This window comes from Cavia porcellus, unplaced genomic scaffold (assembly GCF_034190915.1).
Source record: "Cavia porcellus strain 051 isolate PalLab524CR breed Dunkin Hartley unplaced genomic scaffold, mCavPor4.1 scaffold_24, whole genome shotgun sequence".
Taxonomy (NCBI): Eukaryota; Metazoa; Chordata; class Mammalia; order Rodentia; family Caviidae; genus Cavia; species Cavia porcellus.
The window spans coordinates 40,129,719-40,145,564 of record NW_026947507.1 but is presented as its reverse complement, the minus strand read 5'-3'; the positions used below and the strand labels follow the sequence as shown (position 1 = coordinate 40,145,564).

General features: G+C 44.2%; 1 protein-coding gene across 4 annotated transcripts in view; it reads left to right on the top strand.

The window, feature by feature from the left end:
• The window catches only part of Ccdc25 (coiled-coil domain containing 25), a 39,703-nt gene that overhangs the window by 8,257 nt on the left and 15,600 nt on the right, over positions 1-15,846 (top strand). For 2 of the 4 annotated variants that reach the window (XM_013143580.3, XM_003479680.5), the window contains 3 exons: positions 3,292-3,331; positions 7,532-7,583; positions 13,311-13,386. In XM_013143580.3, coding sequence (XP_012999034.1) covers positions 3,292-3,331; positions 7,532-7,583; positions 13,311-13,386 — 168 coding nt within the window. Of the gene's footprint in view, positions 1-3,291; positions 3,332-7,531; positions 7,671-13,310; positions 13,387-15,846 lie in introns of all 4 variants that reach the window. The other 2 variants (XM_063234916.1, XM_063234915.1) reach the window with 1 other exon arrangement.

Here is a 15,846-nt window from a genome sequence, read left to right as displayed (position 1 = left end):
ATTGATCAAACTCAGAGCCTCATGCATGCTGAGTACAACGTCTACCACTGAGCTGTTTGTTTGTTTGTTTTCTACTTTTTTTGAGGGTCTCACTTTATAGCCCAGGCTGGCCTAAAGCTCACAGTGATCTTTCTACCTCAGCCTTCCAAGTGCTGGGATCACAAGTATGCACACCACTCCAGCAGCTCTGCCACTGAGCTTCCTTGATGAGCAGCGGTGCCGGGAGTTCACAGCCCTCACAGTGTGGGACTTGGAGGGTGCTGCTGGACCCCGCAGGGAACACAGAGGACTGGACTGCAGTGTTTCTCAAGCCTGGAAAACAGCTGCTGCACCTGGGGCCGGTGTGGTGTTTTGGGGAGAGCTCTGGAGCTGGCCCAGCCTGGGTTACAGTGGCCCTTAACAGGCTCACAGTTTCTTAACCTCTTTGAACCTCGGCTACCTCTCAGGGCTAAAGGTTAAGGATCTGTGAAAAGGCCCAGCCCACTTGGTGCCTGCAAGTGCAACCTGAGATGTTGGCTCCTCCTCTTCCACCTCCTGTCCTCCATCTGCTGCCTGCTTGCAGCTTCCTGTTGTTAATCATCAGGTCCTGGCTGTGGAAAGAGGTGCACACCTGTAGTTCCAGCATTTGGGAGAGTGAGGCAGGAGGATCCCTGTGAGTTCAGGGCCAGCCTGGGCTGCAGAGCGAAACCCTGTCTCAAAAAGACCAAAAGAAAAATGTCATTCGGTCCCACTCCCCCTCTTCACCATCCATGTCCAGTCAGGTGTAGTTTGGCAGGGCAGCAGTTCAGATTGATGACTCCCTGTGCTGCAGGAAAGGCACGGGTAGCATTGTTTGGTGGGAGACATTTGCCAGCAGCAAAACAAACAAGACCAAAACTGGATCTCATGAAACAGAAGCCTAGCCAGGGGAGAAAACCACCACAACAAAATGCAGAAATTCATATTTTGAAGTGAATTTATGACATTGACTTTAGCCTGCAGAATGTTACTGCTTGCGTTTTAGATTTCTCCTGGTAGCCCGTAAATTGTCAATTAATTTTTCAGTACTGGGGATTCAACCCAGGACCTTCACACTAAGCTACATCCCAGCCATTTTATATATATTCATTGAAGTTTTGTGTCAGTCTCTAGATCACAAAATTGCCATGACAAGGTTCAAATGTGCAGTCATTTTTTGTAACTTATTCAGCTTGCATCCTTGTGATATTGTGGAGGAGGGGATGCCATCTTTCTGAGCAGTTAGGCACGGCGACAAGAGCCCTGGTTGTCCACAGTAGATTTGAACACACAGCTATTCACCAAAGCTACTTTGCTTTCTACCACTTTAAAATGTGAACCTAAGACTTCTGTTACAGAGCAACACCTACAACCAAACCTCTGTATATGGTTGTGTAGGTTTTGCACTGTGCAACTGTGGAAGACAGGGCTTTGCATATTTCTTACAACAAAGGACTGTCTTATTTCTGCTGCACACAGCTGGTGTTCCCGCCCTGGCTCTTCTGTGTTACTTTACTGCTTGCTGAGGGCCTCTCTGGGTGGGGCTGGTGCCAGCCCGTGTGATGTCTTAAGGAGATTTGGTCTGGGCTCTCCCTTTTTAGGTGAACTTACACACAAGAAGTATGTGCGGATTTTGTTACAAAACTAAAACTGCTGTGCACATAAAATCTGATTTTAAAGTGGACAGAATGAAATCACAATGACAGCAAATGCTGAAGAAGCACAGGGGCTGGAGGTGGGAACTGTAACTGAGGGCACTGTGAGCTGGGACAGATTGTGGAGCCCTTTACACCTGTTGTAGAATTTACATCTGTGGGTTCACATCTGGATAGATTTACATCAACTGATGTGCGTGCATATGGAATCTGGAGCCCTTGGGAATGGTGGGAGGTGTCACCTCTCCTAGTCACCGTGGAAGACAGTGCTGCACTTTTGGGCCTCCTGGAGGGAGCACCCAGTGCATCACTTTAAAGTCTGTAGCCTGGTCACTCCAGACCCAAGGCTAGGGAACACAGGCAAAGCTGAAATGAGGGGTTTACCTTCACCCAACAGCTGTCAGGTCTGTTCCTCTCCTGGCCAGCAGATGTCACCAGGGAGCCACAGAAAATAAAGTGACAGGTGTTGGGGGAGGGAGGCCATTTGTTTTCCCCTACTTGTCCTGCCATGTGTTGGCCACTGGCGCAGCTTCCTCTGGAAGCTGGTAGAAGCCAGGGTGAGCGCAGGGTGCCCACAGCCCTAAGAGCAACCTCGTCCATGAATCATACACATCCTGTCCATGTTCATGTCATCTCAGGTTCAAGTCAGGCATGTATGAATCATTTTGCTTACCTTCCCATTCTTTAATTGATTTTTGACACCTAAATATTTCTACTAAATGTAATTATCTCTATTGATTTGACTGTTAGAAGTATATATTGATATAAATTTTCTATAGTCACTTTTTTCCAAGAAGTTTTAAATTTTATTTTATTTTATTTGCTCTGGGAATTGAACCCAGGACCTTAACACTGAGCTACATCCCCCAACCCCTTTTTAACTTTTTATTTAGAGACAGAGTCTCACTAACCAGAGTCTCAGGTGCCCGAGCTGGCTCAGGCTTGCAGTCCAGCTCAGGCACCCAGAGTGCTGGGCTAACATGCTTGTGCTGCCACATCCTGAGGAAAAGCTTTATTTCTTATCTACCACATAGTTTAGGAAATTAAATCGTAGTGGAATGCTTATAATAAAAACATTAGTTCCCAGCCAGTCCTTGCAGTGCTCTGCTCCTCTCATCACCTCCCAAAACACTTCGTTCTTTGACTTCTTTCTTCTGTATTTGATTTCCATGTGGGATAGAATTTTAGATCTTTATTTTCTTCCTATTCCTCTGGTGTTTTGTTCCTAGTTTTCTATGCTCGTTATATAACCAAGTTATTTTTTTCTTGCACTAAAATGCAATCCATTTTGTCACTGTTTTGACAAAACCATCTACATATTAAGTATTACTGCAGTGAGTCAGTTTTCTGATGTATTTCACTTCTCAGCTGCTCTGATTTGCTGTTGGCGTTTTCATTGTCTTCAAACAAATATCTGTAGACTAGGAGTATTCAAGTTTTGCGTTTTACATCCTCTAATTATGAAAGTTGTTTTACTTTTCTGCGTTTCAAGCTTCAGCGCCTCTGAATTACTGTCTTCTTTGGTTAGGGAGAGAGGAGTGTGGGAGGGTGGATACCTCTCCCTTCCCGGCTTGTAACCCTGGCGCACCTTCATTTGACGGTTTGTAATTTTTCTGTGTTCTCTTATGTCTTACTGTAGATGAAGACCTGATAAAGTATGGCTGGCCTGAAGATATTTGGTAAGTAACAATTTTGGTTCTGCTTCCTGCGTATCATCATTAACTTTCTTAGACTTAGCAGCAAACTGACTCCTGTGATTAAAGCTGGAGCTTGTACTGTGTACTTGTGTTTATGGGTGTCCGGGTATAAACACCTCCTGCCGATTGCCTTCACTTATAATTACCTCTGGCTAAAAGCTGGCAGTAATGGCTTGGGTTTGACTGCAGGCCGGAGAACAAAGGCTTCCAGACCACTAATGTCCTCTGACTGCCGTTTGGTGTCTTGTGGAGTCTCGGGGGCCACCACACTGAGATTCGGGCCACTCTTGCTCCAACCCCATGCCTTCTTTCTAAAAGATTGAAGGAACCCATTTAAACAATAATGATACGGGCTTCTTACCTTCCCTCCAGATGATTTGTTTTGTTTACCAAACCCAGTCCAGAAAACAAACAAAAGGACTCCTCCCTGTTAGCTCAGACCAGGCCGTCTGCAAGTGCACGCTCCGGATCTGTCTCTTTTAGTGCTTTTACACATGGTTGCTTTGATTTTCTGTCTTCATCTTCTGCCACTGACGCTAACCCTTGTGACCTCCCTCCTGGGCCTTAATCCTGCCTTTTGAGTGGGGGTCATCTCCCCAGTTTATAACACCCCTGACCAAACGTGGGCCAGCAGTGCTCAGACCCCATTTACTTTGATACGATAGTCATGGTGAACATTTTTCATGCACTTAACTACATGACAAATACTAACAAGTGTTTGTATCTCTGTTCTTGCATTTCATTTCTCACTCACCCTGTAAATAAGTTTTAATGTCATGCCCATTTGTTTTGTTGTGCATTTGGGGTTTGTTTGTTTGTTTTGAGACAAGGTCTCGCTCTGTAGTTCAGGCTGGCTTTGAATTTACTGTGTGCCCCTGGCTGGCCTTAAACTTGCAGCAGTCCTCCCGTCTCCGCCTCCTGAGTGCTGGGTTACAGGTGTGCACCATCACACCTGGCTATCATGCCCATTTTTCAGCTCAGGAAACTAAAGCTAAGGGACATGGAATGCATTGGTGGTGGCATCAGGCCCCAGTCCAGCTCTTCCCCAGGGTCATTGCTGCAGCTCTTCCTAGACCCGTTATTGCACTGTGGGCACGGCCCTGATGCCCTCCAGTGGTCTACTCGGCTTAGCTGCTGCATCTCTGGTACTGAGTATAGGTCATGGCACAAAGTATGTGAATATGTGTCACTTTTTACTGAATTTAGCTCTCTCCTTTCCTGGTAACCATCCCTGCTGGTGGTTTCTTCCTAGTGTCCACTTTCTGCTTCCCTCCATTCTGAGGGCCTGTCACCCCCATCTGGAGCATATCAACTGTCCCTAGCTCCACCCTGGGAGCTAGAAATGGCTGTTCGTGTCAGGGAGCTCCCTGCTGGATGTTTTTAAATGTAGTTGGTTTGAGACATAAATACCTGCACTGGAAATGTTATATTGTCAGATGCACCATGCAAGACAGTAGACCTCAACCTTTTTACCTTTTGCCTTAAATAAATGGAAGTTTCGCATTTACAGTCTACACCCAGAAAAGTACAGCTTGAGTCAGAAATTAAGGTCAGTAGGTAACAGATTGGATTTATAAACACAGAGTGATGCTTTTTAACACTTTTGTACGGTCTGGAGATTACTGGCTGCGGTTAGGCATGACTGAGTTCTGTTCTCACAGTCACTTGAGAAGCACTGTGCGCTGGAATCGGCCTGAAGCCAAGGCTGGTTCCGGTTGATGAACTGTCAGTCCTGGCTATCTTCCAGGCAGTGCCGGGAATGGTTCCCAGTTGTTCTGCATTCCAGGGTAGGATTTTAACCTGTTTACTCTGCTGCAGCCTTTGGGACTTTACCTCTGAGATGATGTCAACGTTGTAGTTCATCCCAGGAAACCTCCCAAGACTTAGGGAGGGTCTCTCACTGTGCAGCCCTAGGCTGGCCTCAAACTCGGGATGAACCTCATCCCTCATCCTCCCAAGTGGTGGTATGGTAGGATTACAGGTCCTGAGACCTTTACAGCAAAGAATTGTCCCAGCTGTAAGCACAGATGGAACCAAACTAATTTTCTAAACAAGGAAAATGGAATTAATTTGTACACTATTTTCATACACCCTGCACTAAGGTTTTAAGAGCCAGGTTCTGGGGCTCCGTGCCTCTGCTTCCTTAGGTGTTTGATGCCCTGTTGCTGACATTTCCAGTCTTTGCCTTCAATAAAGGGCAACAGGGATTCAACAGAGAGACAACCTAACAAGGATAGTAATTATACTTCCAAGTACGCATTTTGGGCAATTTAGGAAGGATTTACATAAGAAAATTCACTGTCTATGGTTTGTTTATTATAGAGTTAAGGTTTTGGTTTTTTTAATTCTCATTTCACCCAAAACCCAACAGTTGTTCTGTCTTTCGGAGAGAGAGGTGTGTGAGCACACCACAGGCCCACAGGTGGTGCGCACTGCCCCAGGTGCTCCTGTGTTCAGGGTTTTTAATTATGTATGAACTTTTGTTTTCTTTATGCATAGCCTTTGCCTCAAGCTACATCCCCCACTTTTTAATTTTATTTTGAGACAAGGTCTCACTGGATGTCTAGGTTACCCAGGCTGGACTTGAACTTACAATCCTGCCTCCAGCCTCCCAGAGTACTACGATTACTGGTGTGTGCCACTACACCCAGGTCTTATGTATGATTTTATTAGGTAAATATTGAATTTTTTGGGTATTTCATTTAGCAGAATTCCACATCAGAAACCCAAAATAAAAATCAGAGTAGCTTAGCTCCTATGGGTATACAGGAAAGAGTTAGAGAACTGGCTTAAAGCAAGTAAAAGAACGAGAGAAAATTGAGCATGGGTAGTAGCATGGTATCTGCCTAATAATCTGAAGGAGCATAATGAAGTATATAATTTCCAGATTTGCAAAAAATGCATATTTTTTTCAGAATAAAACAACGCCAGCTAAAGTATGAATCTCGTATGTGAGAACAAAAATGGGTAAATGACCAACTTGGAGAAACATGAATCAAATCTGATGTAAAGCCCATTTCTGGCTGTCAGCAAGGATTAAAAATAAAATCTACAATCAGTATTGATTGTTTTCAGAAAATTCCTGATACTCTGAAGCCAAAATGAATAAGATACTTAATTTTTCCAAAGAGGGAATTGGGAACAATGTAGCCTTTATATTGAACCCTACTGGTCTCTGTTTTGTTCTGTCAATGTGTGACCATTTTCATATTTAAAAACATACATTGATGCATGAAAATGTCTTGCAAAACATATAATGGGATGTAATGGTACCTTCTTGGGTTTTACTGAGCATTCTTAGTGTGGAAAAGTAAGGGCTAACAGCATCAAAGGGCTCGCCCTCTGCTACCCTGAGGTAGGGTGCTACCTCATCATTGGGTGCTAGGATTCTGGAGGCAGAAAGAGAAAGTCACCTTCATTTGGTGAGCTGTTAAACATAATATATTCCAAAAGTCGCATCAATTTTAGGTTTAAGTTAAGAGCCTAATGAAAGGTAAAATTATGACATGGCGGGGGAGCATTCTCACTGTTTGTGGGGTCGTGTCCACCCAGGAGATGGGTTATGTACAGGACTGGACATATTTTAGCTGACCTATTTAATGATGTGTTCTGCTTGGTGACCTCAGGCCTCAACTAACTTTTCTAAATCTATGCTTGACATTGACCTTGGGCTGTTTTGCCATTGCTGAAGATTGAAGATGTCCCAGCCAAAAGCCCCATCATTTCACCCACCTGTGGGCTGTGAACCTGCCAGCTAGGCAACCTTGGCATCTTGAAGACTTCTTTCACTTCTCACCTGAATGTGTTTCCCTGTTTTTCCTCTCAGCCCTGTGCTTCCTTCAGGAGCCAACCAAACCTCAGTTCTTCTGTGAAGCTTTAGGTCCTGGATAGCTCTGTCACCTGAAAAAACTACTCTCTCAGGGCATTTAATATGGACCATTGCTCAAGCTGGTGATTATGCACACACAGCTACATAACTCTGGTGTTGAGCTTGCGACTCTAGTTGCCAGCAAGACCTTTAGATGGTGACTGTTTTCCTCACCCCACGGTCCCCAGCAGTGGGAAGCCCCAAGGAAAAACAGCCCTGGGTCATACTTTCTGGAGTGGGGTGCTTCAGATGCAAGAGGTTGAGGAGACAGTGATCTTGTATCTCTTGCTAAAAATGGTTTATATTCTTTGTAGGTTTCATGTGGACAAAATCTCTTCGGCTCATGTATACCTTCGATTGCACAAGGTAAACGCACTGAAACATGGATCCATGGCTTTGTCCTTAGTGATGAGCAGCGTAGCCTGTTCTTTTTCTGAAATTAAATTGCTTCAGGTAATTATGTTCAAAAGTGTAAAAGTTAGTAAATGAAGAGTTGTCTTCTGCCTGACCAGAAAATCATTATGGAGAAATCTGGGCCATTTCTGAGTTAGGAGGGTCAGGAGTAGCAGCTGTTCCCCAGCTAGAAGTGTCCTTGTTCTGCCAGTTGAATGTATTGTCTGTGCCATTGCTTTTGTCCCTCGTGGTTCAGTGGCCACTGCCAGGCTCTGTCCTCTCCAGCGGCTCCTTTTGCCCCAGCTCCTGTGAGTCTCCTCCCTTCCTGAGACCAGACATTCCCAGTCTCTGCATCCGAGTTCTTCGGGTAGCGTGAAACAGCGTGCTAGTAACAAAAGGCAACAGGTTTAACACTCTCTACAGCACGTCACCACTGTTTTTCCAGTGGGTCTTTATTCATATATTTTACACAGTTGAGTCGTGGATTATGTGCTTGACGTATATATATATACATGTGTATACACACACACACACACACACACACGATATGTTATGTGTGTGTGCATGTGTGTGTGTGCTATGTGTGTTTGTGTTTCGTTAGTCCTGGAGGTTGAACCTGCGCCCTTTACACTGAGCTACACCTCCACCCTATCCTTCCTCCTTTTTTTTGTAGTTGAGAAGGGCCTTAGTGGGTCACTTAAGCTGCCCAGGCTAGAATCAAACTTTTGAACCTCCTGCCTTGGCCTCCCAGAGTTCTGGGATGCCAGGTATGCAGCATGACACCCAGCCACTCCCTTTTAAAAATAAACTTGTTACTTGGAGCAATTTGAAAATAACACAGAAATTGCAAAGATACTGCAGAGTTCCCGCGTAGCTTCCTCCATTGCTAGGTTATTTTACTAGGGCAGATAGTAAGAAACTAAAAAGCCAGCCTTGGGATATTATTACTAACTCAACTCCAGGCTTTCTGTGAATTTTAGCAGTTTTTCCATTGATGTCTTTCTTTCCCAGGATCCAGTCTAGAGGACCACATTGTGTTTAGTTGTCACGTCTACCCCGGTGACAGTTTATCATTCTTCCCCTGCTCTTTATGACCCGGGCACTTTGACCAGAGACAGAATGTTGCTCCATTTGGATTTATGAAAGACCGAGGTTATGGTTTAGGAAGAAGAGTCTCCCAGCGCTGGCTCAGGTCGGAGGGTGGGTGTATTCATGAGTCTGCTCTCGCTGGTGGCCTGGCCAGCTTTCTCCTCTGCGAAGCTTCTTTCCTTCCCTTTCCAGCCTTGATTAAGTAGAAGCAGGGCTCTAAGTCTCGCCCCCATTAAGAGTGGAATTCAGCCCCGCTTTCCAGAGTGGGGAACATGGATAGATTCGGTTTGGAATTCTTCAGGAAGGAGGATTTGTCTCCTGCCGCTTTTACGTGGTCATTCAGTGCGCCAGTGTGGCTTTGTGTGCCTTCCCACCTTGCATTGCCTTCCAGGACTGTGCTCCGGGTGGTTCCAGCTGGGCGCCTGTGCTCCTCTCGTGCCCTTTTTGCTTCTTGCGCACATCCTCACCTTCTGGTACTACAGGGGCTTCAGGTGCATCTTGTGTTTTTCCTAGCCAAGCTCTAGAATCAGCCATTTCTCTAAGGAACCTGGTTTGTTTTCTTGGTGAATGGTGTTTTGAAATCAAGACCTGGATTCTGGGTGTACCAGTGAGTCCTAGAGTGTCACTGATCCCAGGCCCTGTGAGCTGACAGAGCTGGGAAACACAGGTTGAACATCCTGTCCTGAGAATCCACAATCTGAGATGCTCCAAAATCAGCTGTTCGAGCACTGAAGAGGCACCACATGTAGAAAATGCTGTCCTTACCTCATGCCACAGGTCACTGTCAGGAAGCCAGGGCCCTAAAAATAGGGTACAAACTTACTTCCAGGCTATGTATGAGGAGCAGATGAAACATTAGTAAATCTTGTGTTTAGATATGGGTGTGGGTTCCATCCCCAAGATAGCTCATAGATATGCAAATATCCCCAAATCCTAAAAATTGAAACACAGTTTAGGTAAGGAATACTCAACTTACATACAGACCTTACATATCTTAGAAAATATGACCAAAAAATAGGATGTGTTTAAATTTTTAAATATTTATTACAGGGAAGGACACATTGCTGTTAGTCCCCCTCAATCCTCCTTGCTTTGAACACCCTCCCACCTTTCCTGCCCCTTTCGGAAGCAGTTCTGGACATCCTTTATGAGGTGTGACCAAAAATCAGGTCAGTGTTGCTGTCAGGTGACGTCAGTGGAAGCACATCTCATTGACTGACTGTGTGACAACTGCAGTCAAACAGCACAGAGTCCTCGGCCAACTCGCACACTGGATGTAGCACTGGGTGACCTCTGGCTTTCCCCCAGCGACCATGGAAATTAAATGTTTTGAGTCAGTCAGAACATGAAGGCAGCTACGGAGGACACTTGTGGAAGACTTCAGCACTGCTTCAGAAAGAGACAAGAACGACAGGATAAGTGTGTGCACAGTGAGGGGGAGTTTGGGAGGGATTTGTGGCCGTGTGCTTTTACGGTAGTACATTTTTTAAATCTAAACTTACTGTCTTCAGTCACACTCCATACATTTCTTGGCCCACTTATATGTCAGGATCTCCTGTGGGCCTTTATCACGCTGCACACGTTCTCCTGTTGGTCTCTCTGGCTCTAGTCCGTTGTAAGGCCCATTGAGCGTTTTCCCAGTGCCCTCTGCTCCCGTCCGCCTTCTGTTTACGTACTTGACTGTAGCAGGTGTGGGGCTTCTGAACTGCCAGCCTGTCTCTTGTCTGTCAGCTGGGTGTGCGGTTACGTTGCCTTTTATAGTTCCCAGTGAATGCATTGTTTGCCCGAGTTTCACATATGCTACTATTGTTCCCGTGACCTTTCAGTGATGTGATTCCTATACTTGTAATGCAGTTAGATTCTGTCCCTGTATCCATCCCAGCATCCCCTGATTGATGCTGTTACTTTTTCAGGTGATGTTTATAAATTTTTCATGTTACTGTATTATTTTCATATGTTTTAATACAAAAGCTCCCAACTCAGGTGTGGTAGTGAATCTCTATAATCCCAGCACCTGGAGGCTGAGGCAGGAGAATTACTCTTGAGTTTTGAGGCCAGCATGGACTACACAGCAAGACTGTCTCAAAAAATCAAAATCAAAACATGAAAGCTCCCTTATCAGAATATAGGTTTACAATTTTTCAGTATTATGAATCTCCAACAAAATAATGTTCTTTTGTGTTTTGTGTCTTGTTTCTAGAGGTAGAGTCTCACTGTATTGTTCAAGCTGGTCTCAAACTCCTGGGTGCAAACGATCTTCCTGCCTCAGCCTCCTGGATAGCTGTGCCCAGCTGTGGAGTAATTGCTAGGTCAGAAGATGTCTATAATTTAGGAACTCCTTTTTTGTCAAATTGCCCAGAGTACTGTGCCAGTTTGAAATGTCTTTTACGTTTTCCCAAAGTTTTTGTTTTAAAACTTAAAGGCTCTTTTCATAAATATATAGGGCTACTTCCTCATGCCCCTTGGATTGGCAGGTACCAAGTGAGTGCTGAGATACAGCAAGACAGGTGGTTGGGAGCCCAGATGGGGCTGGATTGCTGGCTTTCATCCTGGCTTCGCTGCTGCTTAGCTGTGCCCGTTTGCTCTGTGGACTAGGCCAGTCCTATCTGACTGGTCACTGTGAGACCAGGGACTCTTTGCTGCTGAGCTGCATTTCCTTTCCTTCTGCTTCCTCTCTTTGAGACTGCTTCACTGAGTTTCTTGGGTGGGACTCCAACTTGCGATCTTCCTGCCTCAGTCTCCCTCAGTGTTGGAATTATAGGCACGTGTGTGCCACCACATCTGTCAGAGCCAATGTATCTTAACTTAGAACAATGCAAGGCATGTGCTAACCACTATATATATGTGTTATTGGTTTTTTGTTGAATTCAACCCTTGAAGATCATAGACATTCAGCAATATTCTTTCCTAGGTTTTTTATTTTTTAAAACCCGCAGAAAAATCTTAACTGTCTACAGGTTTCCTATTCTCTTAGCATTAAGATGGCACAAAGCCCACCTTCAGAATTCTGGCCTTGGGATGTTGGGAGCCCCTTAGAACATACTTATTCTGGCTTTGTGCAGAACACTAAACTGGGAGGTTCTTAGTTTTTTGTGTGTCTTTTGGTTGCTCATAACATATTGGAAGTAGCAAAACAGGAAGAAGTTGCTTTAGGAGAAGTGACAGCCACGGTTAGTAGGGAGAAATTTGGATGTAGACATCAGCAAGAATCAAGAAACTGTACTGTGCCCCAAGAGCTCTGCCAGCACTGCTGTCCACAGCCAATTTGAGAGCGCAGGGTTTTGCCCAGTTCATCCTTCAGCTCTGTCACCTTGGCCTAGCTCCTTAATGTCACCTACCTGTGGTTTCTTCATTGACAAGGTGAGGCTATCCAGGCTACTATAGGGCAGTGGACTGTACCCTGCATGGTGGGCAGTCAAAAAGTGGCAGTGGTATTTTTTTGTTTTTTACTTTTTTTTTGGTACTAGGAATTGAACTCAGAACCTTGCACTTGCTGGAAGGTGCTAGTGCCACTGAGCTATATCCCCAGCCTGTTTTTATTTTTTAAAATCACTTTGATTTCATTATTGTACAGTCAGTCACTTGTTCTATATTTTATCCCTGTCTTACAGTACCACCTACTGCCTTACGAGAGGCTATAATACTGTGAGACAGTTTCCAGTTTTAGATAATTGGTTTGCTGTCTTAGAGAGAGTTACAATAATGGCATTGTGTTAATAAGATACTGAATTCAGAATCCTCTATTAAATGATCCAGGAAATGCATAGTCTGAAATGTCTTTAAAGTACTGATGAACTCAGCTCACTTTTTTTTCTCAAATGTACATATTTGACATTCCCACTTACAGCATGTAAAACTTGGTGCCCGGGGTAGAGGGGCATAGCTCAGTAGTAGAGAGTCCTTGACTAGCATGTGTGAGGCCGTGGGTTTGATCTGTAACACCAAAAAAAATTTTTTTAATGTAAAAAGTTTTAGAGACATAAAAGAATAAACTTAGGAGTTAGTTTAGGGGGCACATTGTTTCTCAGACAGGTGTTCCTGTATTCCTGTGCCTAATAGGACCCAGTTCCAAACTGATTTCCACTCGCTTTTGCCTCCGAGATATTTTCATTGTTTTTGAACACCTGCGTAAGCAGAGAACAGAAGTGCTCAATCATCTTGAAATAGATTTCTGTAGAGGAAAATGATCGATAGCATCTTTGTGTTCCATCTTCCGGTGCATGCTGGAGATCTAACACAGGAACTTTGTTCTTGATTACCCCTGAGGTTCCACACCCAGAGCACTGAGCTGTCTTTTGGAGATCAAGGTCATAGTGGCCTCAGCCAGTAAGGAATCTAGTTGTCACAAATAGGCATTTCCCCACCAGGTTTTCAGAAAAAGAGTGTGAGAGAGAAAAATTTAGGTGTAATTGCAGTTAATATTACAGTTACAGTTAATTTTTTATAATAAGTGTAGTGCTTGATATCCTTGGCCTCCCTGGGTTTAAATAAGCATCGCATGAGGGATGCAGTAAACTGACCTGGCTTTTCAGTGTCTGTGTTAAACGAGCCCCTGCCTGCTGTGTGCAGTGAGGCCACAGGGGCATGGACCTTTCGGCTTTTGTGTTTCAGGGAGAGAAGATAGAAGACATTCCCAAGGAAGTGCTGGTGGACTGTGCCCAGCTTGTGAAGGCCAATAGCATTCAAGGTCAGTTTTCCTGGAGGTGTTCTCAGCATCAGCTCTGACTTGACGTCTGAAATGTATTGCGTTTTAGAGAATGTACTGTTGATTTTGACTTGCGTCAAGGAAGTAGCATCAAATTTTACCTGTATAATGGGTGGCAGTTTTAAGTTTTTATATTTAAAAAGACTTGGAAATTTGATAATGCTAGCTAAGTAAGAGAGATATGTCATAGCTTTATTTTTAGTGCTGGAACTAGAGTCTCTAAATCCTGTATCTTTTTCTAATTTCTCTTTCTCTCCTCTTTCTCTTCCTCCTCCTCCTATTTTGTTTCTTTCTTTAAGTTGTGAAGCTGTAAAGTCAATTGATCATGTTGTCCTTTCTCCCCAGAGATTTTAGTTGGTCTGGAATGATCCTTGAGTATCACTTTTTTTTTTTGTCTTTTTGCTTTTTATTGGCACCGGGGATCAAACTCACGACTACCTGCTTGTAAGGCAGGCGCTTATGCCGCTGAGCTGAAATCCCCAGCCCCAAGTATCACTATTTTTGTAAAAAAGTTATCTAGGTGATTCTGATACGCAGGGTTGCGGGCTGTTGGCCTCCGTGCATGCGTATTTCTGCTGTGCTGATGCTTACTCGTTTCTAGCATATGAGGTTTAACTTAAAGCCAGTAAAGGCCAAGAAGAATGATTGTTGGGTGAGGTGGCAATTAAGAAGGGACCTTGGTGGCAGTGGTCTCAGGATTGACTAAATTAATAGACTGAATTTTAGATGCAGCACATAGGCCAGGGAGGGTGAAAGTAGTTTTGGTTTGCTGTGAAGTTGAAGAAGTGTGGTGTGGATAGAGGGTACACATGGGGCAGGCACATACTGATAGCAGCTCACAGAACGAGGAGCTGAGCCCAGGGCTGCTTTGTGAGCCCGGCAGAGATTGCTGCTGTGGAATAAAGGGGGTGATGTTTGCTGGAGGCTGCAGCAGACACTCCCCTTGGACACCTGGAGTTCAAAATGTCCTTCCATTTGGTCACTGTCCCTGCCTAGCGCCAGCGATGTGAAGGTTATACCCGTAGAATCAGCCTGTTTTGGCTTCTGAGCCTTGAGGCACAAGTCAGCCTGTTCTTTGTCACCTGATGAACCTGGAGAAGCCTAGCAGATGGCTGTGACTCCCTTTGCCTGTAGAGCGCAAATGTCTCAAATTGGTGTCTCATAGGCATCTCTGATCTAACTACAGATTCTTTCTCTTCATTTGTTTCATGCTTCAGCCACAGCCGATATTTATCATTTTCCGAGCTTCTACCTATCTTTCTGTTTTATCTTCTGCCCCCACTTGCATCCTCCCAGGGCCTCAGCGAGCATGTCCACACCGAGGTACATGTGTGGTCATAGTAAGAGTAGCAGCTGCTGATGCTGATGGGCTGCCTGGCCCTGTACTAGAAGCTTTGCAGATGATTTTATCACTCCTGTAGCTAACTGTGATTATTTTAATTCTGTAGACCAAACTTAAAGAGGAGGAAGGACCTTGCCCACAGTTTCAGGGCTTGGCCAGACAGCGGAGGCTGGATTTGAAGTGAGCCATCTGACTGCAGGCCTCTATTTGGAGCCCCTCTCCTGGGTACCTTCCCTCTGCAGTGCGGAGGGCTCCCTGCCTCCCTGCCATCCCTGAACTGCGTGGCACGCGGGTATCTCTCCACGGCCTTTGCCGCCTCCTCCTCCTAATTGAAGTGACTTATGAACTTGTCTCCTCTAGAGCCTTGGTAGGTAGGGCTATTACCTGGTCAGGTTGGTCCCCACTCCTCGACCCAGTACCTTGCATATGCTTTTTTTTTTTTAAAAACTTGTTTTGGAAAAAAAAAAATCTTTCAAACCTACAGGAAAGTTGCACAAAAATTACAGTTCACATATGCTCTTCATTTAGATTTAAATTTTAAAAACTTTTTCATATTTTGTTTTCTAAAAATATCATGTTTGTTAACTTTTTTCCTGAGGCTTCTGAAGGAAAATTGTAGGTACTGTGACTCTTCCACATGTGTCTCTTAAGAAACCTGGATTTGTCTTAAATAACTGTATTACAGTGATCGGATTCAGGAAGTTTAGTATGAATAGAATACTGTTACCTGATACACAGTCCATATTTAAGTTCTGCCAGTTGTCCTGGTGCCTTTTATAGCAAATTTCGCTTGGTACAAATTTGATGCAGGATGGTGCAGTGGATTTATCTGTCACAGATCTCTGACCTCCATTGATCTGTAGAGTCTTCCTTACTTTGTCAAGACACTGGCTTTTTTTTTTTTTTTTAATTTTATTTAAGGAGAAAAAAAAAAACAAAAAAAGGGTATAAGTTATATAGAATTTCAAAAAAATAAACAGTAGGAAATCACTAGTTAATAGATAACATATTATCATCTTAGAAATAGTTGTTCAAGTTACAAAATTAAAGCATATAAAGTGGACATTCAAACAGTGAGACTGCAAACAGTTCTGTTCAAT